This window comes from Emydura macquarii, unplaced genomic scaffold (assembly GCF_026122565.2).
Source record: "Emydura macquarii macquarii isolate MOO-44397 ecotype Brisbane River unplaced genomic scaffold, CSIRO-AGI_Emac_v2 contig_977, whole genome shotgun sequence".
Classification (NCBI taxonomy): Eukaryota; Metazoa; Chordata; order Testudines; family Chelidae; genus Emydura; species Emydura macquarii.
In genome coordinates this window covers 43,612-70,557 of record NW_027131114.1, presented here as the reverse complement: position 1 = coordinate 70,557, position 26,946 = coordinate 43,612, and the positions used below count along the sequence as shown (strand labels likewise).

The window sequence follows — 26,946 nt, the reverse complement described above, 5'->3', positions numbered from 1 at the left end:
CTCCCCACACAGGCTGAGGCTGCAGCGCAGAGCGGCCCGTACAGCAGGGCCCCGGCGCTCTCACCCCTGCCCCCGCGCTGCCCCCTGGGGCCGTTTCACCCCCTGCCATGGGCAGAGACTCCCCCAGGGCAGGAAATGCCGGGACCTTCCCCTCGCTCACTGGCCCCATCGCACTCACTGGGCTCCTCCCCCCCCCCCCCGGTCATTTCTGCCAGGGGCTCTTCCTCCTTCAGGGGCCTCTCCCCTCCCCCTGGTTACATCCCCCCAGAGTCTTCTTCATGTCAGCTGTGCTCTTTGCTGGCCTCTTGCTGCAGCCCCCTCCCCACCCCCACCCTCAGCCTCCACCCCTGACATTGCCCCACCCAAGTCACACACCCCCTGCCCTGCCCCCCAGACCCAGCAGCCAGCTCCCCTCACCCCCTTCTCTGCCCCTCTCCCCTCCCCCATGTGACAGGCCTGGTGCTGGGAACTGAGGGGCGGGTGGGGGGGCAGGCGGGTGATGCCCTTTAGACCCTCCCCTGGGCACAGGCCTGGGGGCTGCTCAGCGCTGGGAGGGGACAGTCTCTGCCGCGGGTGTCGCTGTCAGGGACAGAGATTCCCTCCGGCCTGGGCTGGGACCGGGCAGATGATCAGGGGAGCCGCGTTTTTACCCCCAGCACTGAGACCAGGACAGAAATAAGGGCGAAGCGTCCCGGAGAAGGTGTCAGTGAAAGTGAAGAGCTGGGACCTGTCAGTGACATTGTAAAATGAGACCTCGCCCGCCTCATAGTCCAGGAAAATCCCCACCCGGCTGGGCCTGACGCTCACGGGGAGGGGGGTCCAGGAGGAGGTGAGGGCCTTGTATTTCCCTTCCCTCAGCCAGACGGCCCAGTATCCATCCTCAGGTGTGAGTGTGACCTGCCCCTTCCTGCTCACAGATTCCCTACAAACCCCCAGAGCCCACTCAGGCTTGTCTCCCACCTCCACCTCCCAGTAACGCCTCCCGCCCGGGAACCCCTCAGCGCCCAGCACACAGGGATCAGTATCAAATCTCTCAGGATTGTCGGGCAGATCCTGGCGTGTGTCTCCGAGTCTCACACGTTTCCGATCCTCAGACAGGACGAGTTTGGGATGAGCCGTGTCTGGATCCAGAGTCACGTCCACTGGGGAGAGAGTCACAGAGTCAGGGCCGGGGCAGGGGCTGGTCACGGGGATCAAAGGGAAATTAACCTGCGTCCCCGTTAATCGCTGGGGGGGGGGGGTTGTTGCCCGTTAAGGGGAGTCAGGGCCCCTCTGCCCATGGGAGCGAACTTGAGGGGAAGGAGAGCAGGAGCGGGGGAGGGGTGGGGTGGGAAGGTGTCAGCGGGGGCAGGGCAGGGGAGGGCAGCCCAGGGACAGGGGAGGGGACAGGCTGATGCTGGGAGAGGCAGAGGAGGGGCAGAGGGGAGGGGCAGGCACAAGGGCAGTGGGGGGAAGGGAAGGAGCAGGCACCAGGAGGACAGAGGGGGCTGGAGGGAGGGGCAGGTCCCAGGGGCACAGGGAAGCAAGGGAAGGGGGGGCACCAGGGTGCAGAGGGGGGTGAGGCAATGGGGGGGGCTCCACGGGGCAGGGGAATGAGGAGAAGGGGGCTCTAGGGGGCAGAGGGGAGTGAAGAGGAGGGTCAGGTGCCAGGTGTGGGGGGAGGAGGAGTGGGGCAGGCACCAGGGGCACAGAGTGAGACACAAGCCGGGGGCAGCGGGGGTGTCTAGGGCAGGGGTGATCACCGGAGGGCAGAGCGAGACTGGGGCAGGTGCCAGGGGGCAGAGTGGGGTGATGGGAGGGGCGGGTGTCAGGGCAGCTAAGGGGGAAGAGGAGCCCCAGGGAGGCAGAGGGGGAGTGAAACGGGGGCTGGCCCCAGAGGACTAGGGGAGTGCAGGGAAGGGGCAGCCCCCAGTGGCAGAGGGGCCACCAGGGGAGTGGGGGGCACCAGGTGGGCCAAGGATGGGGTGGGGGAAGGTGCAGGTGACAAGGGGACAAAGGGGGTGAGGGGTGGGGCAGGCACCACAGGGACATGGGGGGAGTGAGGGGTGTGGTGGGCACTAACAGGGAGATGGGGGGGAAGGGGCAGACCCCAGGGGTAACAGGGGAGCAAGAGAAGGGGCAGACGTCAAGAGGCAGAGGGGAGGGTGGTGGGCACCAGGGGCAGAGAGTTGTGAGGGAATAGGGGGCTCCAAGGGGCAGGGGAAGGAGGAGGGGGTGGACTGGAGGGGGCAGAGGGGCAGTGAAAGGTGGGGCTGGCTCCAGGACACTAGAGGGGGTGAGGGAAGGGGCAGGCAGGCGGGGCAGAGGGATCTCAATGGGAGCGGCGCACACCAGGTGGGCAAAGGGGGGCGTGGGAAGGCACAGGTGACAAGGTGACAAGGGGGGTGAGGGGAGGGGCAGGCGCTGGGGGCAGAGGGGAGAGAGGGGAAAGGCAGACCCCAGGGGGCACCAGGGGAGCAAGGAAAGGGGCAGTTGTTAATGGGGAGGTGAGGATAGTAGGGGTGGGTGCCAGGGGTATGGGGGGGGGGCGAGTGGAGGGGCTGGCACCAGGAGGGCTGAGGGGGGTGAAGGTGGGGTGGCTGCAAGGAGGGCAGAGGGGGGAGGGTCGGGTACTGGGGGTAGAATGGGGGGGGATGATGGAGCAGGGGAGCACAAGGGGGGCAGAGAGGGGTGTGGTAAAAGGTGGCCTTATGGGGGCAGAGGATAACCAAGGGGGGGTGGGCACCAGGGGGGAAGAGGGTGGATGAGGGGGGAGGGTGGGACCCAGAGGGTAAAGGGGGTGAGGGGAGGCACAGACAGCAGGGGTTTAATGGGGGCAAGGGAAGGGGTGGGACACCAGGGGACAGATGGGGGTGAGGGTAGAGAGGGGCACCAGGGGCAGGGAGGTGGGAGGGGTTGATCAGGGGAGGGGGGGGGGGAAGGGGGGACAGGGGCTGGGGGGGATAAGGAAGGGGAAGGCACCAGGGGGCGAGGGGAGGGGCTTGTGCCATGGGGTGATAGAGGGGGGTCATCAGTGGATGGAAGGGCAAGAGAAGAGGTGGGTGCCAGGGGGATTGACAGGGAGGGGTGACAGCTGCAGGCAGAGGGGGGCAAGGGAAGGGGCTTGCAACCGTGGGGCAGAGGGGGGGGAAGATGGGCAGGCAGCAAAGGGGCAGGAGGAGGGACAGACATCAGAGGGCGGAAGGGAGCAAGAGAAGGGGTTGGTGCCGGGTGGGGGACATCTGTTGGGGGGCAGAAGGGGGGAAAGGAAGGGGCAGGCAAAAGGAGGAAAGGGCAGAGGGGAGGGTGGGCACCAGGTGCAGAGGGGGATGGGAAAAGAGGGGTGGGGAAGTCATGCATGATGGGGGGAGGAGGGGGAGGGGAGAGGGGCACCGAGAAGGAAGGGGCGAGGGGAGGGGTGGGTGCCGGGGGCAGGGCAGTGAAGGTGTGACTGTCTTTTCTCTCATGTTCACCCTTTCACAAGACGATGACACGTTTCATACCAAGTGGGTCTCCTGGCACAATCCGTGCGGTAACGTGACATGTAAAGTTGTAAATTCTCCTGAACGGCATCACTCGTTCAGAGAAGCCGGCACAGCCAGTGCCTCAGAAACAGGCAAACGAAGGCCTCAGCCAGGTGTCAGCGTAATCACACCATGAGCACCTGGGGAGCAGCCGTTCTTCGGCAGGCAGAAGGGGACGAGCAGGAAATTGACATATTGGCACAGACACAGCTGGGGTCCCCGTCCCACAGCCCTGCTGTCGCCTTAACCCAGCTGCAAATATTTCTCAAAGAGGCGAGAAAAGTAAAGGAAACTAGAATAGAAACTAACCCCACAAATACCTCCCCTCTCCTCCCTTCCTTTCTACTCCCGGCAACAGACACACCTGAAACAACCCTGCCCTGGGGAGAGGTCCCGGCTGGGGGCGTCCAGCCAGTGAGCTGCAGAAGCCTGGGGTGAGAGAGACTTTTTTGCTTTCAATTTTTTAGCCTGAGAAGTTCAATGTTAGTTTGTGTTTTATTTTTTATTTCCTTTGTGACCAGTTCTGACTTTTATGCCTCATTACTTGTAACCACTTAAATTTCTTCTTTCTGTCGTTAATAACCTTGTTTTATCTAAACCAGTGTGTTTGGCTGACGTGTTTGGGACCCTTCACTTGAGATAACAGGGCTTGTGCATAGCGTTTTCTATTAATGAAATGACGGACTTTCTATCAGCTTGCGTTGGCCAGTAGAGCGCTGGGCAACCAGACGCACATTTCTGGGTGGAAAGTTTGGGACAGGGAGTTTGCTGGTGTCTCCTGCAGCGTAACTCAGCAGTGGCTGGCTATAGCACTCTTCCTGTGTAGCTGGGAGGAAGTGACATGCTAGAGACTGTGTGTGAACGCCCAGTGGCTGTTCTCACAGTGAAGCAGTGTAAAAGGCACTCCAGACTGGAGAACTGAGGGCATGAAGCTGTTCAACAATCGAGATTGTACCTGGCCAATGTCACAGTGGGAAGGAAAGGGGCAGGCATCTGAAGAGTAGGGGGAAGCAAGGGAAAGGACAGGGGCAAGGGGGATTGAGGAGGTTGAGCAGAGGGGCAGACACAAGGAGGGGGGCTGGCACTAGGGAGGCAGAGGGAAGGGGTGGGCACCAGGGAGCAGAGAGGGGTGAGGAGAGTGGCAGGGGCCAGGGGGGAGTCGAGAGACAGGGCGGACCCAAGGGTGGAAGAGGGGATCAGGGGAGGGACAGATGGGGTGAGGTGATGGATGGGAGACGTAGGAGCCGAGCGGGAAAGGGAAGAAGTGGCTGACAGGGTGTGTGGGGTGAAGTGATGGGAGCTCCAGGGTGCAGAGGGTGGTTGGGGGGAGGGGCAGGTGCCAGGATGGCAGTGGGCAAAGGGAGGGGCAGGTTCCAGGGGCAGAGGCCAAGTAAACCCCAGCAGGGGACTTTTGTCTCAGATGTTTTGGTCTGTGTCGAGTAATTTCAGGAGTGCTGAAGAGGGGAAACTGAGGCAGGGAGCTTGCAGGCCACCCTGAGGCAGCTGAGGGGGTGCCCCAGGGCGCCTCCCCATGACAATTCTGTGAAACTGGCACCATGTAACAGAGCTGCTGCCCCTCCCCCCACGGACAGAGCCTGGCTCTCTCCAGTCTGGCTGTGTGGGCCCCTCACCGCGGTGTCTGACCCCAGCGGAGCCGGCGCCAGAGTGAGAACCTGGAGTGAGCGCTGAGCACAGGGTGTTTGTGCCTCCTGCCCAGCTCCCGGCCCCCCGGCCCAGCTCCCTGGCTGCTCCCGCTGCCCCACAGCCTCCGGCTCCCCCTGAGCCTGCCCCCCCCCCCCGACCTCAGGCTGCCCCTGCCCTGCCCTGCACCTGGGGGTACGGAGCCCCCTGCTGGCTGGATGCTGAACTGGGGGTGACCCAGGGCCCAGCACGGAGCCAGCCGGGTCTCTACAAAACCCTCTGCCCGACCCAGCCAGACAGGCCCAGGGTGGGCTCAGGGATCAGGGAAGTGCCCGCTCCCCGCCTGGCGGCCCCGGTGCTCTGAGGGACCCTGGCGCAGGGCACAGCCGCTCCCCGGGCAGCTGCAGCAGGAGAGAGCTGGGGGCACAGCAGGGCTTGTAAATGGTGCCAGAGGGGCTGAGCGCAGGGGCTCTCCTGGGACAGCGGGAAGGCAAGTGTCTGGAGCGTCCCCGGTTTGTGTCTCTGCCTGGGGCCCCTCAGCGCCAGCACCCGCAAAGGCCAGGCACAAGCCGAGCTCCGGGCGCCTTTGGTGAGAGGGTCTCGAGACCCCTCACCCGGAAACCCCCACCTACCACTTGTGCCTCTTGCAGGAGGAGACCGAGCAGGAGCAGGCCCTGGAGCAGAGCGGGGGTGGAGCATGGGTGAGGTCTCAGGGAGGGGGCGTAGCAGGGGATGGGGACACGGTCCAAGCACCGGTGCCCCCCGCCCAGCCTCCCCAAAGGCAGGAGTCACGTGCCCCCATGGACCCAAGCTCGCACCGGGCTGCACTCGGAGCAGACGAAGGGTCCGTGTGAGGCAGTTTGTTCTCCAGTAAAACACGGCCCATGTCAGGTCACAGCAGCCAGGCCGGCCCCTCCCCCGGCTCAGCCAGCTCGGCCAGCCTTGGCTAACGGGGCTGTGTCAATGCTGAGCGGTGGCCACACGACGCAGCCCCCCATGTCCCAGGGGAGATGCAGAGACACATCCTCCGTTACCAGCCTGTGCAGCACCCGGCACAATGGGCCAGTCCAGGCCTGACAGCACCTGGCTCGGTGACACCCCTGGGGTCAGGATGTCAGAGCGACAATCAGGTGGGTGCAAATAGCCGGGAAACTCCCCAGCCCTCAGTGCCTCAGCCTCCAGCTATCACAGCTCCCAGCCTGTCCGCTGGGTCCGTGTGTGTCATGGGTGCCAGGCTGTGTCCAGATCCCCAGGCACAACACAGCTGAATGGCTCAGTAGTTTCCACTCACCCCAGAATCTCTTCAGCATTTCCTTCATGTCAAGAGAAATTTTATACACGTTCTTCAGCTCAGTAGAAATGGCTTCTGGTTCCTGGAGTTTCATACTTTGACTCCTATGAAGAAAACGTCCCATCATCACTCAGCTGCTCTGTACACACATCACTGCAGAGCTGCTCCCAATAACAGAAGCGCAATGAACATCGGAAACATACCTGGTCAATGTGCTTTTCACATCCTGGAAGGAGAAAGAGAATCAATGTTGTGAATTAAAACCACGTGCAGAAAACAGTGAATTTTCACTCTGCGCATCAACCTTTCATCTAGAAAACAGACCCACCCTTCCGGGCTTCACTGGTCTATGGTAAAAGCTCACAGGTCATTTTGCATTACCAGGTTTCATTGTATGCAGGCGAGACAGTAATTTAGCCACAAACATTCTCCCCTGTGGGGCCCGATCCCATCATCACACAGCTCGCAATCTGTGTTTATAAACCTTGTTGGGCCCAATGCTCTGGAGGCAGAGCAGGGATGGGTTTAGCCCATTATCATTTTTGTATCAACCATTTAATCACCCCCGGCCTCACTGGATCTCCATGGTCAGAATTCCTCTCTCCCACGCACTGCACTGGTTTTGAACTGATGGAGCTTTTAACTGGATGTTCTATGTGTGCGTAAAACCACAGAACACGTTTACTCTTCAGTTCTGGAATCAAGACCCATGGATCTGAGCTTTTAATTCTGGATGGATGAAGAATTTTGATGCCGTCTGTGTCTCACCTTCAGCAGCTCAGCAGCCGTTTGCTGACACTTCTCCTCTATCTCTGTGATCAGCTGCTGCAGAGAGGAGCTTTGCCGGGACAGTTTGGTTACGTTTTCCTGTAGTCTCTGCAGAGTCTCCCTCTCCTCCTCCTCCAGTCTCTGCAGAAGCAGCTGCTCCTCCTCTCTCAGCAATTTGTGCAGTTTGTTAAATTCACCTGCAATCGTCTCTCTCTTATTCTTTACTTTCCTCTTGAGAAACAAACAGAGAAAACGTGAGCCAGATGTTAAGTCACAGACGGGGCCTCTGTCCATGGAGCAGGGGATATTAAATCAGTGTCAGGTTTGTCAGGATATTTACTTCTTTGGAAAACGTCATAAAGGTTTGTTTGAGTTCAAAGTGAATACGGCCAGTCCCAAAGTGGGGATGTCTGCGGTGTTTGTAAAGCTGCAGTATGCTATGGTGGGTGGCCTGGATGGATGCAGTGGATGGGTGAAATCGAGGGAACATTGGAGATTTACAGGGGGCTGCACAGGGCGTTGGGGGGGGGGGGGGATTTGGGTGCCCAGTTCCAGGCACTCAGACACCAAGTGGAGCCGTCCCAGCGGGATGTGGGCGATGCTCGTTCTGGGACAATCTGCTCCCAGGGCTGCAATGCCCAGGGCCGAGGGCCGGTGCTAACAGCCCTTTGGTGCCATCCCGGGGCTCACGTGGGTGTTGGGCACCCAGGGGACTGTCAGAGCTGGCTGTGGCCTCCCCCGGCTGGCCCGAGCGCCCCGTGCCCATGTGCCCAGTGACCCTGGGATCGCAGCGTGTAGGGACCCAGCGTGGCGCACAGAGCGGCGGGTGGCTGATGCCAGCTGTGTCCCCACCGCCCTCTGACAGGACCAGCGGTAACGATGTGGAGCCAGGGCTGATCCCGGCTGGGGGAGGGGCTGGCTGCTCTGCACTGGCCTCGCTAGCCCCCCCAGCAGCTCAGCACAGAGGTGCTGGGTGGCCCTGGGGTGAGCCTGCCCCTCCCCCGTGTGACCCGGGTGTCAGCGAAGTTGGGGAAGGTCCCTCTTACTCTCCCTGAGATGCCAACGTGGCCAGGGGCTTTATCAGCCTCCTGCTGTCCCGTCCCGCTGCACCCAGAGCCCTCCTCCCTGTAACCCCCGTACGTGAGCCCCAGCCCTTCCCCCCAACCCAGCCTCTGCCCTGTGCTGACCCGCCTCCCCTTCCCTGGGCAGGGCTCTAACCCGTCCGTCTGTCCGGCTCCCCTGTGTGGTGGGGGAGGGGCTGTGCTCGGTTCATGGCCAGACTGGGAGGGCATCTCTAGTGGGGTCCTGCAGGGGTCAGTCCTGGGCCAGTACTAATGAAGCTTTCCTAAGTGACTTGGATAATGGAGTGGACACTGTGCCAGCACTTTGGAGGGCAGGATTAGAATTCAAAACAGCCTTGACATACTGGAGAATTGGTCTGAATTCAGCAAGGTGAAATTCGATACAGACCAGTGTAAAGTACTTTGCTTCGGAAGGAAAAATCAAATGCACAACTACAAAATGGGGAGTAACTGCCGAGGGGATTGTACTGCTGACAAGGATCTGGGGCTTAGACTGGATCACAAATTGAATATGAGTCGACAAAGTGATGCAGTTGCAAAGAAAAGCGAGTATCATTAACAGAAGTGTTGTATCTAAGATACGGGAGGTAATTGTCCTGCTCTACCCAGCACTGGTGAGCTCGGAGCTGGAGTAAGGTGTGCAATTCTGGGCGCCACGCTTCACGTGAACAAATTGGAGAGAGGCCAGCGTAGAGCAACAAAAGCGATGAAAGGTTTAGAAAACTTTAGGTATTAGGGAAAGCTTCCTGTCAGGGTCACTGAGCTCTGGAACAGGCTTCCAAGGGAGGTTGTTCAATCCCCGTCACTGGAAGTTGTAAGAACAGGTTGGACAAACACCTGTCGGGGATGGTCTACGGTTACTTGGTCCTTCCTCAGCGCAGGGGGCTGGACGTGATCGTAGAATCGTAGAAATGTAGGACTGGAAGGGACCTCGATAGATCACCTAGTCTGGTCCCCTGCACTGAGGCAGGACTAAGTAAGTATTATCCAGACCATCCCTGACAGGTGTTTGTCTAACCTGCTCTTAAAGATCTTCAATGACAGAGATTCCACAACCTCCCTAGGTAACGTGTCCCAGTGTTTAACTCCCCTGAGAGTTAGGAAGGTTTCCTAATGTCCAACCTAAACCTCCCTGGCTGCAGTCTAAGGCCATCACTTCTTGTCCTCAGAGGTTCAGGAGAACAATCTATCGCCCTCCTCTTTATAACAGCCTTTTACGTACTTGAAGACCGTTACAATGTCCCCCCTCGGTCTTCTCTTCTCCTGACTAAACAAACCCAATTTCTTCAATCTCCCCTCGTAGGTCGTGTTTTCTAAACCTTTAATCATTTTTGTTGCTCTCCTCTGGGCTTTCTCCTGTTTGTCCCCATCTTCCCCGCAGTGCGGTGCCCAGAACCGGACCCAGGCTCCAGCTAAGGCCTTGTCAGTGCTGCGTGGAGGGAGAACTCAAGGTCCCGTCCAACCCCACATTTCTATGATCCAAGAGGCCACATGCTCCCGATGGGGATTGTCACTGTGCAAAGGCAGGTCACTGGAGCAGACACTTTGCCCATGGTTCATTACCCGGCTGTAGACAGACACACAGTTAAAACCACAGTAACAATTGCAGCTGAATGACGTGTCCACACGATGGCAGCAGAAGCAGATAATGACAAATGGCTGCCCCAGCCTGTGCTCATTAAAGGTTTGTCTAGACGACAAAACACAGTTCAGGATAGGTCAGTTTAACGAGCTCAATTCCACTAACCCTGACCCAGCCTCAGTGTCTTCCCTAGTCACAGGCGGAGTTTGAATGTTTAATTTGGGAGTGGAAGGGGTAGGGAGGTTAGGGCGTCCCATGGGGGAGCATGACCGCGCCCCCTGTCGGTGGCAGTGCCCTGTGGGGGAGGTGTCTGTTACCCCATTTCCTGCTCTCCCCGACTCCCACCTGTGCAAGTTGTGGGGGTGGCAGCAGTGGTGTACCGAGGGGATCATGCCCCCGGGCACTGGCCTGGTGGGGTGCCGGATGGGCCATCCTTGGAGGAGCCGTCACCCGCTGGCATCACCAACCCGACCCACGGCTCCCTCGTTGAGCCCAGCATGGGAGACAGAGGGGCTGGGTCAGCACGGCCACCAGGGATGTCAGCATGGGGGGGGGCAGTTCCTCCGAGGATGGCCTGCTCCTCCCCCCCGGTACACCACTGCACCTTGGGCTGGGGAGTGGGTGCTCGCAGCCTGGCAGGGGGCTCTGCCAGCCCATGGAGCAGTGGTGTACTGGGGAAGGGGGAAGAAGGGGGCCATGGCCCTGGTCGCCAGTCTGGGGGGGCGACAGCCGGGCCCTCCTTGGTGGAACACCCCTCCACTGACATCCCCAGCGGCTGCGCCAATCCCGACCCCGTGCTGGGCGCAAGGAGGGAGCCGCGGGCCGGGTCGGTGAGGCCACCAGGGATGTCAGCGGGGGGTGGCTCCGAGGAGGAGGGCCTGGCTGGCACCCCCCCGATGGGCAACTGGGGGCATGGCCCCCTCCCTTGGTACGCCACTGAGGCTAGGGACTCCAGGCAGGGATGCAGTGCCGGGCAGTGTGGCGGGTGGGGGGTTAAAAAAATCATCATAAATGTGGGGGTCATTGCCTCCCCATCCCCCCCAAACTCCACCCATTTCCCTAGTGTAGACTCAGAGTAAACATCTTAAACCTTCATCTTAAACCAAATCCCACGGCCCAGCCACAGGCACACGGAGCAGGGTCATAACCTCGGCCTGAAGCTGCACGTCCCCTTCCCCACAGGAAGCAGAAGGCAGGGCCGGGGAGGAATAAACCCAGACACCCACCTGCCACGCCGCGGGTTCCTCCCTGGCCTGGGATTCCAGCTTCAGAGCCTTGTCCAGCTCCTGCCTGAGGGGGCTCAGGGCTGCCTGGAGTTTCACCTGGCAGGGACAATGTGTCAGATAAACGGCCTGTCAGCCGGCATCTCCGACTGCTGGGAGCACTGTGAACATCTGCATTTCATACCCCATCGATGGGTACCAGGGAAACAAGGGGCAGAGCAGCTCTGCAGGCCCCAGAGCACCCGTGGGGCGCAGAGGCAGAGGACACCGGGATAACACTAGTTCTCACTCAGCCCCAGCGGCAGCGCTCTGCACAGGGTCTGCCCCAAAGCCGGAGCGATAGCTGATGTTTCACGTCACTGATGGTGTGACACTCTGTACCCCAGGGTAGCAGCCTGGATCCCCCATATTCACCACTGTGCTGTGATGATGATGAGTTTGGTGCATGGCTTGGGAGGGATCATTTTATCTGTTGAACATTTATGTCAGTTGGATTGTACCTGCTCTCATTGTACAGCCACAGTCAGACTTTCAGCTACAACAAAGCAGGGCCAGACAGGCGTTGATGGGCCCATCAAGAAAACAATCCCAGAGGCTCCTTAGAGGAGGCACATACACAATGGAGATTGTTTGACCTATGGGGACGGCCTGACCCCCCATGGCACAGCCAGGATCTTTCTAGCAGGTGGAAGAAGGGAGACAGTGACATCATCACTTGGCCTCTCTCCCACCATCTCAACACCTGGGAAAACGTCTAACGTCTGGAAGACAAAGACTTTGAGCTGGGGCCAGGATTGGTCCCAGGCTGGAAGGAGGCCAGTCTGTGTATTGAGGAACTGTGAGCTGCCTGTACCATCTCTTAGGGTAGACACTGCTTGATTCAAATTTTGTTTTGTTTAATCTGTTTAAGTCAGAATTTAGACTGTAAATTTATTTTGTTTTCTTAGTAACCAACTCTGATCTCTGTGCCTGCTACTTATCATCACTTACAATCCATCTTTCTGTAGTTAATAAATCTGTTTTATATTTTACCTAAAGCAGTGTGTTTTGGGTGAAGTGCTTGGGGAATCTCAGCTCAGACTGCGAACGCTGGTGTGTGTCCATTCCTCACTGAGGGAGCAGCGAACTATTTAATGAACCTGCTCTGCCCAAGGGAGCCTTGAGCAGTGTAAGAGGGTACAGCTCTGGGGTGTAGGGCTGGAGCTGGGGGGAACTGGCTGTAGCCTCTCTAGTGATGGCTCATGAGTGGCTGGGAGATGGTTCATGTAACTCAGTCGGGCGTGTCCCTGCCTGTGGACGGCTGTGTATGTGCAGTGCCTGGCAGAGACTTGGACCTTCAGATCAGTGTGAGGACAGCCCAGGCTGGTGGGATTGAAGGGCTCTGTGGTCCCACAGTCCAGGTGCACCCCAGGGACCCCGTCACAGATGGCAGCTCAGAGGTGGATATTCTGGGAGTTGGAAGATGATCCTTCCAGCCGGTGGGCATGAGAGACTCCAGGGAAGGAAACTCCTCCACTTTAACCACGGCCGGCAAAAATGTACTGGCCACATCCTGCTCCGTCTGCCTGGGCCCCAGTCCCAGTAGCTGAGCTCCTCACACTGGTGCAAACCCACAGACATCGAATGTTCAGTGTGGACGTCAGGGAGGAAGAGGGGCCATGTGAAGCCTGGATACAAAGGCCCCCTCATAGGAACGGTGCTGGCGCTTGGATAACCCAGGGCTCCCCTTCGCTCTGGCAGAGGGTGTGACGAGATCACACTGCACGTGGATGTGCTGCTGCCCTGTCAGCCCGGCTCGGATCGGCTCCCCTGGCCAGCCCCCCAGACTGCCCCATCATGAGCTTCCCCCTTCTCTGCCCCACCAAGTTCACCCCACGTCACTCTCCCCCTTCCTCTGCACCCCCTGGAGTTCTCCCCTTCATCTTTGCCCACAAGGGCCCCGGCTGCTGCTGCCAAGGGCCAGGGTGCTCCCTCCCGCGCCATGGCTGCTCCCCAGGGCTGCTGCGGGGAGGCACCGAGTGAGGAGCTGGCAGGGGCTGGCAGGATCCTGGAGGGGGGCAGCCTGTACAGCCCGAGTGAGCCCAGCAGCTCAGCGCTCGCAGGGCAGAGGAGCAGTGAAGTGGGGCCGGGGAGTCGGAAGAACAGTTCTAGACAGTCCTGGCCAGTCTGGGGTCACTGCAGAAGCTGCTTCCCTTGGGGCAGGAAATGTCGCTGGCAGCCATTTCTCTCCCCACCCTGCTCCCCTGGGCTGGGGCAGGGAACCCCTGGCAGACCCCTCAGCCCCTCCCCTGGAGAGGGGGCAGGGAATCGCTGTCTGCCAGCTGCTAGGAGGGGGTGGGGAGCTGACACAGTCCCTAGCAGGGTCACAGAGCCAGCTCGTCCCTGCCACACAGCTGTGGTAGGATACGGATGTCCTGTGAACTGAGGGGCCGCCCCCAGCCGCCTCTATCTGCGGCGGTGCCCAGCAGTGATGGGGCGGCACATCGGCGCATATTGAACTGTGACTGTAACACTTGGGAGAAAGGCTCTCATGGCTGATTCGACAGCCGGCCCCGGTGTCACCGTCCCAGCTGGCAACATTCATGAGCCATGCCCCAGAAATCATGAGATTGGCTTCAGAACCATGGAATGTCGATAAAATAAATGTCAAGACGTGTCATGTGCAGTCTGGTCTCTGAGCCCTTCGGTGACACTCAGGTCACGTTTTCAAGCTTTTCTCCCCAACCGCAGGGGCTAGAAACTTACTGTAAAAACGTGTCCTGTGAGATTCTCACCTGATCCATTGTCTCCAGGAGCCGGGGCTCTAAGGAAGCACCAAATCCTGAGACTTGTGATAAAATCATGAGAACTGGCAATACTGGGCAGGCCCTTCACCAGCAGCGTGAGAAAGTTCCACATCCACAGGTGTGAGGCCTGGTCTGCACCACAGAGCTAGCTCGACGTAAGGCAGCTCACAGCAGCCTAACTCCGTCAGCGTCTACACTACAGTGTCGCTCCCCCGCTGTAACTCGCCCACTGCACCGATTAATGACCCCACCTCTGTGAGAGGCGTCGCGCTCAGATCAATGTAGCTAGGTCAGCGCAGTGTCAGTGTCGACAATTGCTTATATCAACTGCTGCTGCCTTTCAGATGCCGTCCCACAGCACCCCCCACTGGCAGTTCAATCGGTGCCAGCGCTCCCGGTGAGGACGTGCCCCACCGAGCCCAGGTGTGTGGTGTGGACATGCAAAAGCAATTTAATGACTGGGGTGGCTGTACAGCGACGTAACTCAGGTCAGCTTAATTCTGGAGTTTAGACTTGCCCGGGGTCAGGCAGGAAGTCCGTGTTACCTGCAATTCCCAGTGACTTCAGCCGGGCCTGCAGGAGTCAGCGCCTCTCAAAATCAGGCCTGACGTTGGGCACCCAGGTTTGCAAATATTGGCTAAGTGTTATTACGCGGGGAAATCACGTGCCTGTGAGAGTTTCTAACTAACAAAGACAAACAGCATCTCCTACCCTGTACTCCTGGGCAGCCTCCTCGATGGGAACCACGGTGTGAGCGCGGTGCTCCTTGGATTTATCACACACCACACAGATGGGGGTTTGATCCTCCTCACAGAACAGTTTCAGTTTCTCCTCGTGTGTCTCACACAGATTCTCCTGCTGCGCTTTCCCTGGCTTTAACCCCAGCTGTTTCAGTTCCTCTACGATATTGGCCAGCTGCGTGTTGGGCCGGAGTTTCCCCTTCTGGAACAGCGCTCGGCACTGGGGACAGGGGAACTTGGTACCTGATTCAGGCTCCCTTTGCTCACAGCACTGGGTGATGCAGGCTCGGCAGAAGTTGTGCCCACAGTCTATGGTCACCGGCTCTGTCAGATACTCCAGGCAGATGGAGCAAGTGGCTTCTTTCTGCATTTTCTGTGTTGGAGCCGCTGAGGCCATGGCAGCAGGACTGAGTGTCTGCGATTCTGGTCTCTTCCCTCTGCTCTGGCTCTGTGCGGGCTGGTGCTGACAGTGGGAGGTGTCTCCTGCACATCAGCTATTTATTCTCACTCACACCGGAAACGAAGAAGGAGGAGGTGCCAAGAGTGAGAGGAGGAGAGAAGAGAGAATGGGAAATGAATGGGAGAAAGGGAGAGGTGGAAAACCAGAGATGGTACAAAGGAGAAGGGTGGGAGGGCAAACAGACTGAGTTAACAGCCTCTAAGGGCTGGTCTACACTAGTGTCATGCCCCTCTCCACCCTGTTACCTTCTTTAATGCCAGTCTCTGTGTAGGTTTTTGTGGGGCTCAGAGCCGGGTGCGTAACCACAGACACTTGTTGCATAGGAGGAAGTCAAGAGCTGGCGGAGGCCGGGTGTAGACATCCTGTTTATCAACCCTGAGCACTGGGCCTGTGTTAGTTCCCCCCTCCTCCCCTCAACGGCAGGAAACCCCTCTCCATCTCAACGGCAGTGGAGAAACACTGACAAGGTGACAGAAAGTTCTAGCAGGGGACAAGGTCTATAAAAGGGCAAAGCACCCAGCCTAAGCCGAGTCTTCACCGACAGGAACGGATCATCCGTGGAAAGGATTCTCGCCACCCAGGATGCTGGGGGCGCTCCCAAGAAGTCAGGTAATACCTGAAGGGATGTCCACTCTTTGTTGTGGGTCCCGCACCTGGAAGGGATGTCCACTGTCCGTTGTGGGTCCCGCCGCGCTTGCTTTTTAGTGATTAGAGTTCTGTGAATAAACGTCTGGTTGTTTGTATTCTTTGGCTTCCTGACGCTTTTGTCTTTAATTCATTCAGGACCTTACAGTTTTGATGGACAGGCCTGGGTTCTTATGGATTCCCACCACCCACTCAGCAGTGTGTATCTGCTTTATTTTTCCCCCTTTAACTTTAATTGTTGGTGCCTTCACTTCTCTGGCTCCTTCCTGGCAGGGTCACCAGGGCAGCTTGGGAAGAAAATTCTAAGCCCAGGGTAACTCCTACGAACTTGCCAGATAGTTGGAGACTCCCAAGAAATAACGCAGACACACACCATCTATTCCACACAGCCCTTGTATTAACCAGCAGATAAATCTAACAGGGTCAAACACGATTCTTAGGATCACCAGTGCCCATGCTGATCATACTGTGCATTTCCCCAGTCACATGACCTGATGTAGCCGTTGTAAAATTAGTGTCCCATTGGTGCGTGTGCTTTGTTGGGGCCCTGGATGACCTGCGACCACAATATCTTCTGGGCAGTGGTTTAGCCGTGTGGCTGACTGGGTCCAGCACAGCCCCACAGCTCACCACTGGGGTAAGGTGGTCAGTCCCTCTGCAGGGTTAATAGGCAGCAGATTATTAAAATCCCCCAAATCCTTATTCCCAGGCTTGCAGACGCCGTGCAGGGAGTAGGGGTTCCCCAAACAGTTTCCCTGACTGACTGACAGACGGTGCACTCACACGCTCCGGGAATGATCCTCAGGTGCAGAGATGACTCTGGACTCCTCAGTCCCTGCAGAGGGCTGGTCTCTGCTGGCAGGGATCCTCTCCATGCGGGCCTCAGGCTGCTTCTGGTCCCAGGATTTCCCCTCAACACCCAGGGGTGCAGGGCTCAAGGTGAAGGTTACAAAACTACACCAAGGATCCAAACTTCAGCCTCCCACCCCAGCGCCCGGCACACTCACCGCAGGCCGCAGCCCCAGCCTTGCAACCAGAGCAGAGCTTGCCATGCGGTGACTCTCCCTCCTAGGGAGCCGGGGGCTCACTCCGCCTGCTGGGGGAAGTTTTCCCAGCAACGCTCTACAAACTGGGAGACACCTTGGAGCGGGAAGGGCTCAAGCTGAGGGGTCTTGCTTTCCGGTGCCCAGAGACCAGTTCTCAGGGGCAGCCCTGAATGCAGGTCTGGGCTCAGCAGCTCCCACCCAGCCAGTCCTGCCCCTTTCCCCCGGCTCCAGACTGCCCCAAACTGGTCTCTCCTCTCTCCTGAGCTCCCTGGCAGGGGCATCCCCACCCCGATTGGTTGCCGGGCAGACTCTGGGTCTGCCTTGACTCCCCCTCCCTGAGCTACCACCACACAGAGCCCCAGGGATCTAGGGAATCTCCTTGGGGGTTACACTAGGAAATTGGGCCGATATAACTACATTGCTCAGCTCCAAGAGACACAGTTAAACCAACCTAACCCCGGTGCAGACAGCGCTAGGTGGATGGAGAATTCCCCCATTGACAGAGCCACTGCCTCTCGGGGAGGTGGATTTACTGCACTGATGGGAGAACCCTTCCCATGGCTGTAGGTAGCGTCTTCACTGTAGTGCTCCAGTGGCACAGCTCTGCCGCTGCAGTGTTTGCAGTGTAGACACGCCCTGAGTACCAGGATTTGTTACGCTCTGTGGGGCTTGTTAGAGGCTTGCTGCTAAAAATCACCAGACTTTCCACCTGCCCTGGACAAGCTCCTCAGCGTTTCCGTGTATCCCACCTCCCCCCAGTCCAGCTGGGACCAGACAGAATGGACGGGCGGCTTCCTCCTCATTACACTTTGGCCAAGTGGAAGGTGCACTGGGCTGGGAAACAGGAGACCTTAAATTCTGCACTCCTCTCTACTACTGACGGGTGCTAGTTATTCTGTGCCTCGCACAATTCTCATGTGGCAGCGTAAAGTGTCACAGGGGGAGAAGGAAGGAAGGAGCTCACCTTGCCAAGAAACACACTTTAGAAAGAGTGTGACTCCCTCAGGTCAGGTGGGCCAGCCGGATTCACTCCCTGACAGAGCAGGGAAGGGAGCTCTGCCTACTAGGAATTCTTAAACAAAACTGCAGGAGGTGAGAGGAGTCTGGGCTCTGAAAACCAGAGGCAGCAGCAGGAGCTGTGCTGCTCAAGGAGTGCCAGGGGAACCCGCACCTTGAAAAGAAGGTGCTGGGTTTGGCCCCACAGGCTGGGGCTTGTCTCCCACCAGAGATTTTGGTCTTCCCAGAAAGGCAAAAGACTTTGATCACACGTGGGGCAGACAGAGTATGGGAAACTTATGGGGATACGGGGCTGAAAGCAACTGAATATAAAAGCTGGTGATCTAATACCAAAGTGTCCTTTGAAAGAATTGCTGTGTCTCTGGGTTCCTTTTTCCCACCATTTCTGTGGCCATCAGGTGGTCCTGGCCCACCAGGGAGAGCCTGGCAACACCTCCTGATTGAGTAAGACCTTACACCCCACTGAGAAGTTACACAAGCAGAGCAAAGGAACCCGGCTTTAACAGGGCAGATCCAAGTCTTAGCAGACACCAAGCCAGGCTGCCTTTCAAAAAGAACTTGCAAATCTTTGTGCTTGACTATGATGTCCATAATATGGGGCTACCCATGCATTTGTAACCTACTGTTTCTAGTGGCGAATGTGTTGAGGATAACAGCCTACTGCTGCTGGTAGGTGTTGTAGGTAGTTCTTTATTTCAAGCGGGAAAGGGCTGTGTTGCAATGATGTAAGATCAAGGTTCAAACCTTGGTGATGAAATCTGGGATATTACAGTTACAAAAAAAAATTAGAAAATTACTACCAAAAACTCCACTAAAGAAAATTACAAGGATTATTGTGATACTGGGGCACATTGAGCATCTGCAACATTCCTGCTGCCTGCTGTCAGGTCATCATAGCAGTGCACCAGCACCACTCTAGTTAAAGTTGCATCATAACATCTGATTTCAGGTTGACTTTTCTAAGACCTCTAAATGTGACATGGTTAGTCACATCTCCTTGAAATTTGGTGTGCCTCATGAGGGTGCAGGGTAGGGTTAGTGACCTAAACTTGGAGTCATTACAGCCAGGGGTTCCAAAGATATAAGCCCTGGGGGTGGGGGAAAGCCATTTTAAGACAAAGTTTTTACATGGACTTTTTTGCAAAGAGTTTGAAATCAAACTACAGATGTCAGGTGGGTCAAAATGTTCTCAATCTGTCAAATTTCACCCACGATAGTGCCTGGCACCCACAAGAACTTTGGGAAGGGGCCTAAATTGGTATTTACCAAATTGGTATTTAAGAAAATGTAGATTTTTTTATGATATGAATGTGCAAATACAGAAATACGGCTAAAGGGTTTCCATTCCCGCCATTGTATGTGCTGTAACCTCAACCCTTGAAAGTGCTCTAAACCCGGACGGCTACTCGAAATTGCTTCGATATTTGATACCCTCATGGGAGCAAGGGGTAGCATTAGTGATCCCAATTTGGGGTCTTTCGATCAAGGAGATCCTGAATTACAGGCCCCCCAAAACAATTTATTCCTCCTGCCTTGTACTGTTCAACTGACAAGTGTGTGTGTGTGTCACGGGGCCACCTGTGCTGCTGTGTATAGTTAGTAAAAGGGTCACCTGGCCCCACTGCGCCCCTGTGATTCCTTCAGGCTGTAACTTGAGTGTAAAGCACAAAAGATGCAAAACCCTCAGTTTCTGGGCTCTGAGCCAACTGGCTGGATTCATACAAACCACGTGAGTTCCCCTCACACCATCCCCAGCTCCTTCCAGAACAGGGAAGGGAGGAAATGCTGCATCATCACTGCCACTTGGACAAACGCCCTGAGCCAGAGACCTCCTTGCAAACGTCCCTCGGCCCAGCAGCCCTTAGCCCTCCTGCCTCTCCTCAGTGCCCCCTTCTACTGCCCCTCCCCCAGAGCCCCTTGCCACCACCCCCCAGCATCTCTTGCCACTGCCCCTCTCCCAGGAGCCCCTGTCCCCTCCCCCCAACACTCCTCACTGCCCCTCCCCCTGGCTGTGCAGGGGGGTGAAAACTTTGTGGTGCTTTTTGCTGGTGCTGCTTTATTTTCTCAGCTGCAGAAAGCTGTGTTCGCTGGTGCTGCGCAGAGGGGAATTATTGGGCACATAGTGATCCATGGAGAGCAGGCAGAGCAGGCTCCAGGGGTGGCAGTGACACCCCCTGCACTGGCACCCACATCAAACCGTCCCTGCCAGAGGACCAGGCCCGTCCCTGCAGCCCTGTGGCTGGGGGTGTTTCTTTAAGAGGAGTTTCCTCTCTGCCACAGTCAGCCAGAGACACAGCAAACCGTTACTTTAGTTTAGTTCAGTACTTTCCTTCTCCTTTTTGACGCGGGTGGAAGCGGCAGGGGGGCCGGGCGCTGGGCCCGGTTAATGGAGTCACACGTAACAAGTAATGGTGAGGAGTCTGGTCTGACCCTGTGGCTTCGTGACTCCCTGGGCGGAACGGGTGCCGCAGCCTCGGTAAGTGAAATGGGGGCTGATGGCGCCAACTCTCCGTGGCGAAGGGGCCGGGGGTGCTAGAGACACTGAGGGCCCCGGGAAGAGACAGACACGGCTTCAAACAAAGCTTCTTTCCAGGATTCAGCGGGAGGGGAGCTCTGGGCTCTGGGTCCCCAGCTCCCCGGCTCTGGCTGAGGCGTCCGGACACGCAGCACTTGTCCTGCAGATGAGCTGCTGCTACCAACGGGCCTCACTGAAGGGATTGTCAGGGAGAAACTGGCACCTCCTGAGTCTGATATAAACCTGGCTGTGGAAACGTCCTGCAAATTCAGAGATTTCTCTGTTCATTTGAACACAGACCGGGACGCTGGCGCAGCGCTGGCCTCCCGCCCTTTCTTTCACTCCTCTGCTCTCTGCAGTGATGTTAGATGCTACTTGGCCAGCAATCACTGGGTGTAGTTTTCTTCTTGTGATGATGATGTGAGGCGGGGGAGGGGTTTGTATTTGTTTGTGTTTCTTTCTCCCCCATCATCACCTTTGTTGGTAAATCACTAACCTGAAGTTCAAGAATGAGGGGGTGAAAGACAAGAAGAGAAAAACCTTGGTCCAGTGAATCCTTCCCAGCCCCACCTGAGTCTGCAGGGCCAATGCTTCTTCCAGAGCAGGGGGTGCTTCATCAACCCCCAGAGCTCTGGGGTGTGTGTTGGGGGAGGCCGTGAATCTGCATCCTGGAGCCCTAGTCGGGCTCCCTTCCTGGCCAATGCTGGCCTCTCTGGGGCAACGCTGGCCCTGGCAGGCTGTCCCAGTCTAGGGAAAGTCACAGGCACAGTCTGTTTCCTGGGAGGACGTTACACCACGGCACAGCCTGGCAGGGGTCGCACGCCTGGGTGCAGCATGAGCCCTGAGTGACTCTAAGGGCTGGTCTAAACCAGAAAGTTCGGTCAGCCCAGCTACATCGCTCAGGATGTGGTTTAGCTGACCTAAGCCCTAGGCCTGGTCTGCACTGCCGGCAGCCCTCGACGGGAGATACACAAGCACGTACTGTAGCTTGCGTTTCTCCCCTCGACTTGCTTATGTTCCCTTACCGCAGCGTTTCCACGGTGCTGCGTCGACGGGAGACGCCCTCCAGTCAACGCAGCCTTACACTATTCCAGGGGGTGGATTTATTGCATCGACCGGAAAGCACTTCCGGGATCGATTGAGCGGGTCTCCACTGTGTGTAATATACCGTGTGTAAGCCAGGTGTGCAAGCCACTGACAGTCCCTGGGCTGGACTCCCAATTATTCTGCTTGCTGCTTTTAGCCATGTTCAGGCCTCTGCAGGAACTTAGCATAACTAGGCAAACCGGGAGGGGGTGGGAGGTGAGATAGTGAACACGTGAAGTGGACTTGACTCTGCATTTTCTCTCTCTGAATATGCTGGGGCAGATATCTGTGAAAAACAGGACGTCTGGATATATATTAGGACTGTATCTATGGGGAAATTATTGCTAGACTTATAGCTTAACGCTGCTAGTTTAAGAAATATTTTCTTTTAGTGACATGTCTCTGTAACTCCTGTTTCTGCCCAATGATTGCTTTGGTTGGTCAGCTATGTAACATTCTCTTGATTGACATGTCTCTAACTTTTGCGGTATAAGAGGGAGGTAGCGAGTCTGAATCAGGTGGATCTCTTCATGGACATATTGGCAGAGTATTAAAGTGTCTTATTATGAACACAATTCATGTGTATCTCGCTCAGAAGAAACCTCTGTAGCCAGTCTATATCTGTTATAGGACCATGACATCGTTTGAGGGTGGGATTAAGAACAGGAACAGAAGGAAAACAGCAACACAGGTTGCAGACAGACAGAAGAAAGCAACAAATCAACAGCAATTCCAGGATCTCATCAACATGTCACTCTTCAATGCCCCAGAGAACTTCATCTTTGACAAACCTTCCCAATAGACATACTAGAAGCAGTATTCTGCAAGATTTCTCATTACAAACAGGCTCCAGAAGTAAACTGGAGATATATAAGTATCTTCTTTAATTTATGCTATAGGGAAGCAGGCAAAACATATCTTTAAATCCTTTGACATTACTGAAGACAGTCACAAAGATGACTATGAAAGGGTTCTTTCTGGCTTTGTTTCATTTGTACTTTATACCTCAGGGAAAAGTGGTTTATGAAAGAACATGTTTCCACCAGAGAATTCAAGAACCAGGGGAAAATACTGAATCCTTTATAAGAGGCCTGCATGCATTGGCTAAAAACTGTGATTTTGAAATGCAAAACATGAAAATACCAGAGATAGGCTGCTTATTGGATTTCACAAATAAAAATCATTCACAGCAGCTACAGTTGAAGACAGACTTAACACTAGCCACAGTTATACAGACAGCAAAACAGTCTGGACTAATCAAACATGAAAGTTCCTAGAAGCTATAAACAGACACATGAATGTTTACAAGTTATCATAGAACACTTGAGGCAAGGAGAGAGAACTTCCAGCCTAAAAGGGACAAATTCCAGCCTATGTGCACAAGGTATGGGAAAAAAATCATATCCCAAGAGATGATACATGGCCAACCAGAGGTGCACAGTGTAATAATTGCACTAAATATGGACATTTTGCAGCTGTTTGCTGCACCAAAGCAGTCAGGAGTTCACTCACTACAGACAATCAAGAGCCATTATTTCTGCAGTCTATCACTTGTGATTGCACAGCTCCAGTCTGGAGAGTGAAACTGAATATTCATGGCAAGACTATTGACTTTAAAACTGACTGAGAAGCTGACATCACAGTCATCTCCAAAGGAACTTACAATGACCATCACCCCCTCCCAGTGCTGAAGTCACCTGACACAGCTCTGACTAGCCCTGGAGGTATTCTGAACTGCATGGGCCTGTTTAGCACAGAAACAACTTATAAAGACAAAAGCTCTGCATTCAGAGTGTGTGGGGTCAAGGGACCACAGACAAACAGCGTTCTCAGGTGCAGCATGGCACCCGTGATTAGTGAGAAAGGTGAAAGAACATGATGGAATATTTGGTGATACCAGACTTTGGAAAGGAGATCCAGCACTAATAACCTTAATAGACAATGATGAACTGTACAGTGCAGATACACCTCACAGGATTCCTATTCCATTACTTCAGAAAGTGGAATCTGAGATGAACAGATTGTCAGACTTGAGAAAGTCTCTGAGCCGGCTGCATGGTATTGTAGGCCCTGCAGGTCTAGAACCCAGGCCTGCAATGCAGCTGGCATCTCCATGCTGCCACCCATCAGCAGCTGTAACCAATTTGCTTTCCACTGTACATGACCCACTGTGGACACATACCATGGAAAGTACCGCCTCCAGGGGTCTGACAGACAGCAGCCTCATGGCTCCTGACTGGCTCCCCTCCCTATATAAGACCAAGGGACTTTCCAGGAAGCGTCCAGGCAACAGTGCAGATCTCCCCTATCTGCCACAATCCTTCCTGCTCTGGGACTCCTGGCTTCAACCTCAGCTTAATTTGAGCTTCTCCTCCTGACCCGGACCCTGAAACCTGAGTCAGATTTTGAACCTTGGTATCGACCCTGGCCTGGAACCTGACTACAAACTCCTCTGCCACTCCCAGCCTCAGGTTTGACCCTGCTCTGACCCTGGGTCCTGACTGCCCTTGTCAGGATCCTGACAGATGTTCCCCAAAGATCCCAGTTATAAAGAAAAATAGGATGATACAAATCTCTGTGGATCTTAACAGACTTAATGAAGCAGTTGTGAGAGAAAAATGGGATGACTTCCTCCCAGTGTTGGGAGGATACAAAGTGAAAGGAGCTGCAGTGTTCTCCAAGCTGGAGGACTTGAGCCATTTCTGGCAAATTCCTTTCACCAAAGAAAGTGCTCAGCTGACTACGTCTATCACACCCTGTGGGAGATTTTGCTTTGGAAGATTGTCTTTTGGGATTACCGGTGCAGCTGGTATTCCCCAAAGACAGGTTGCAGAACTGTTAATGAGCACAATGGAATTGTAGCTTTCATGGACGATATTCTGATCGATGGGTCTTCAGTGGAGTAACACAACAAAATCCTCAATGAGGTGAAAGCAGCTGTGATGCTGGAGCGTTTCCAGTGTAGACACAGCATAACACGTTACCTAAAGCTCTGTGTCTCTCAGCGCACACCCACACTGCAGCTGGGAGATGGGATTCCCAGCACAGGCAGACAAACGCACTGGCTCTGCTCACGCTGGCATGTCACAAAGAGCAGTGTAGCCGGCAAGAGCACAGGCCATGGCTCGGGCTAACTGCCCCAATACATCCCCAGGGGTGCAGGTGGGATGTATGCAGGAGGGAGCCTGCGCTGCCACCTCTGCTATCCCACCTACCGTGGTATTTTAAGTTGTGAAGCAAAAAGGATTCTTTCCCCAAGAATCAGGCAGCACAAGATAATACTGAAAAGGTTTATTTATGGCACCGGGAAGACTGCCTTAAACAGCTTTGAATTCATGTTGTTACAGAAGGCACTTAGATATGTTTTTTTTATCACTTAAACAATCCATTTACATTTCTTCTATCTATTCACTTACGAATACAGACATTGTTCCACCCAGACAGAACAGGAGTGATAATGAGAGATACAGAACATAGAGACACCCTAATTACATCAAAGGATCTCTGACTACCCCCACTCTGGGAAGAATTCTTACAGATAGGAGGATACATGATGGGGGCGGGGGTGTAAAGAATGTGCTGTTCTTATTGTGAGGCAGAATCACTGAGTGGACTCTGGCCTTCCGAGTGTAGGTATTTACATATCCATTGTCCTTGGGGCTCTGGTAGAGTGGGTTAAATGGCCTTGCAGATCCAGCTGGAGGGATCAAATGTTGCAGATCAGACAGAGACGTGGTCACCCTGGAGTTCATCCCTAACATGCCTACAGCGTTGGTGCAGTGAGGTTGGGTCGCTGATGTAAAATCCCCACGACCAGGCACTAATCTGGTGATTTCCCTGTGACCAGAGAACCTCACCTGGGACAGACGTGGCTGGGAGATGGAGCCATTTTTTTCTCCCACACCAAAAAGTGGCCGTCCGTACTGCACTCAGAGACCTTGCCTGCCCCGGCTTGTTCTCCTTCATGCGCCCCATTCACATTCATATATTCATTTGTTTGATAGTGGCGCCTAAAGGCCTGAACCAGGATGGGGGCCCCCTTGTGCCGGGCACTGGACACCCCAATAGTGGGAGACTGTCCTTGCCCTGGAGAGATTATCACAATCTAAGTCAGTGGTTCCCAGCCTGTGGCCCAAGGGCCAAAAGTGGCCCGTGGAGTCTTTTCAAGTGCCCAGTGCTCCCCTCCCGCTGGCTGCAGAAGGGAGCTGCCATCTAAGGACTCAGGTGGAGCGTGTTGCCGTGGGCTACGAGACTGGTGCAGGCTCCTTGCTACGACCAAAGGGACAAGAGATCAGTGCACCCCTCCCCCTGGCTGTTGCAGTGATTTCCCTTCCCCCTGGATGCAGAAGGGAGCCACTGCTCAGGTATCCCAGGTGGAGCGCAAGGGGCCACAGGATATGTGCAATTTCTCTGCTGCAGCCAGGGGGATGGGAGAGCAGAAGGGAGGCAGCCTCTGCACTGAGCTTCTGTCTGGCTGCAGTGGGGGCTGGGGAGGGGGGGTGGCACGGCTGGTGGAGCAGCCAGGACCCACCATGCTTGAGGAGAGGCAGGACTCTACAAATCAGTGCCTTACCACCCACCATGACTTAGCTGCCAGGCCATGTGCTTCAGTGTGTGGTGACAGTCACTCATCTACACTAGTGCTTTGTGTGCGAGTGTGTGACGTACTGTGAGTAAGTTGTAGCTGTAAAATAGTGAATGTAAAAATGAGCACAGTAGCTGTAACCCATCCATGCCCAGGGCAGCCACCTGAAAATGCCAAGGTCAGGGCAGGCTGTAAAAGAAGAGCAGATTCTCCCAGCACTGGTGGGTTAAACTGAAGTCAGGCTTCCCAACCAGCCACTCACAGTGCTTCTGATTCCCCAAACTGGTTATCAAGAAGCCTGTATACAAATACACACAGCCAGCCCCCTTTACTGCATTCCAGTCTCCGGCTCCCAATCGGCCACTAGGTCCAGTAAAGAGACCAGTTACTTAAACTCTAGGCTCTTTACTAAAAAGATTCATCCTAACCCCAAAGGGTCAGCCACAGTACCAGATCCAGTATTTGGATGGGTCTCAGTCCTTCAGTTCAGTTGCAGGTGAATTGATCCAGAGGTAGGTAGGTGGCTGAAGCTGAACAAGATTGAAGACAAAAATGGATTCCCAAGCCACTGCTTTATATACCCTCTGGCCCTGGCCATGCTGTTTGTGGAATTTTACAGGAACTAAAATGGAGTCCAGAGTCACATGAGCGAGTCCTGGTGACTCATCAGGTATGTCTCCAGTTTCTTTCCTGGGCCCCTTGCATCTGTGGATGTCTCGATGGTCCATTAAGCAGGCTATTGTTCTGCCCCCATCCTGTCTAGGGTGTGTCTCAGGCAGCACAGTTTGAAATACAGATATATCAAATACATCCATAACTTCCATTACAGATATACCACAGGAATATACACATCATCATCTTACTTAGCACATCATAACCTTTCTAACAGTACCTGACATGGCATATCTTACACGAATTATTATGATTTTGACACACTGATGTTAACCAATATGATAAATGCTCCCCCACCCCCCTC

General features: G+C 55.4%; 1 protein-coding gene and 1 pseudogene across 2 annotated transcripts; one reads left to right on the top strand and one right to left on the bottom strand.

The window, feature by feature from the left end:
* Positions 1-456: 456 nt before the first annotated feature.
* On the bottom strand, positions 457-15,069 carry LOC137150613 (E3 ubiquitin-protein ligase TRIM39-like). Of its 2 annotated transcripts, XM_067544566.1 has the most exons (6): positions 14,588-15,069; positions 11,094-11,189; positions 7,204-7,434; positions 6,639-6,661; positions 6,436-6,539; positions 457-1,142 (listed from the first exon to the last, which is right to left on the bottom strand). In XM_067544566.1, exons 1-6 carry the CDS (start codon positions 15,011-15,013, stop codon positions 583-585), a joined length of 1,440 nt encoding a protein of 479 aa, XP_067400667.1. In that variant the 5' UTR covers positions 15,014-15,069; the 3' UTR covers positions 457-582. The 2 variants fall into 2 exon arrangements, with proteins under 2 accessions (XP_067400667.1, XP_067400668.1); XM_067544567.1 differs by lacking the exon at positions 11,094-11,189.
* Positions 15,070-20,038: 4,969 nt separating this feature from the next.
* Positions 20,039-26,946, top strand: part of LOC137150611 (butyrophilin subfamily 2 member A1-like) — a 31,348-nt pseudogene continuing 24,440 nt past the window's right edge.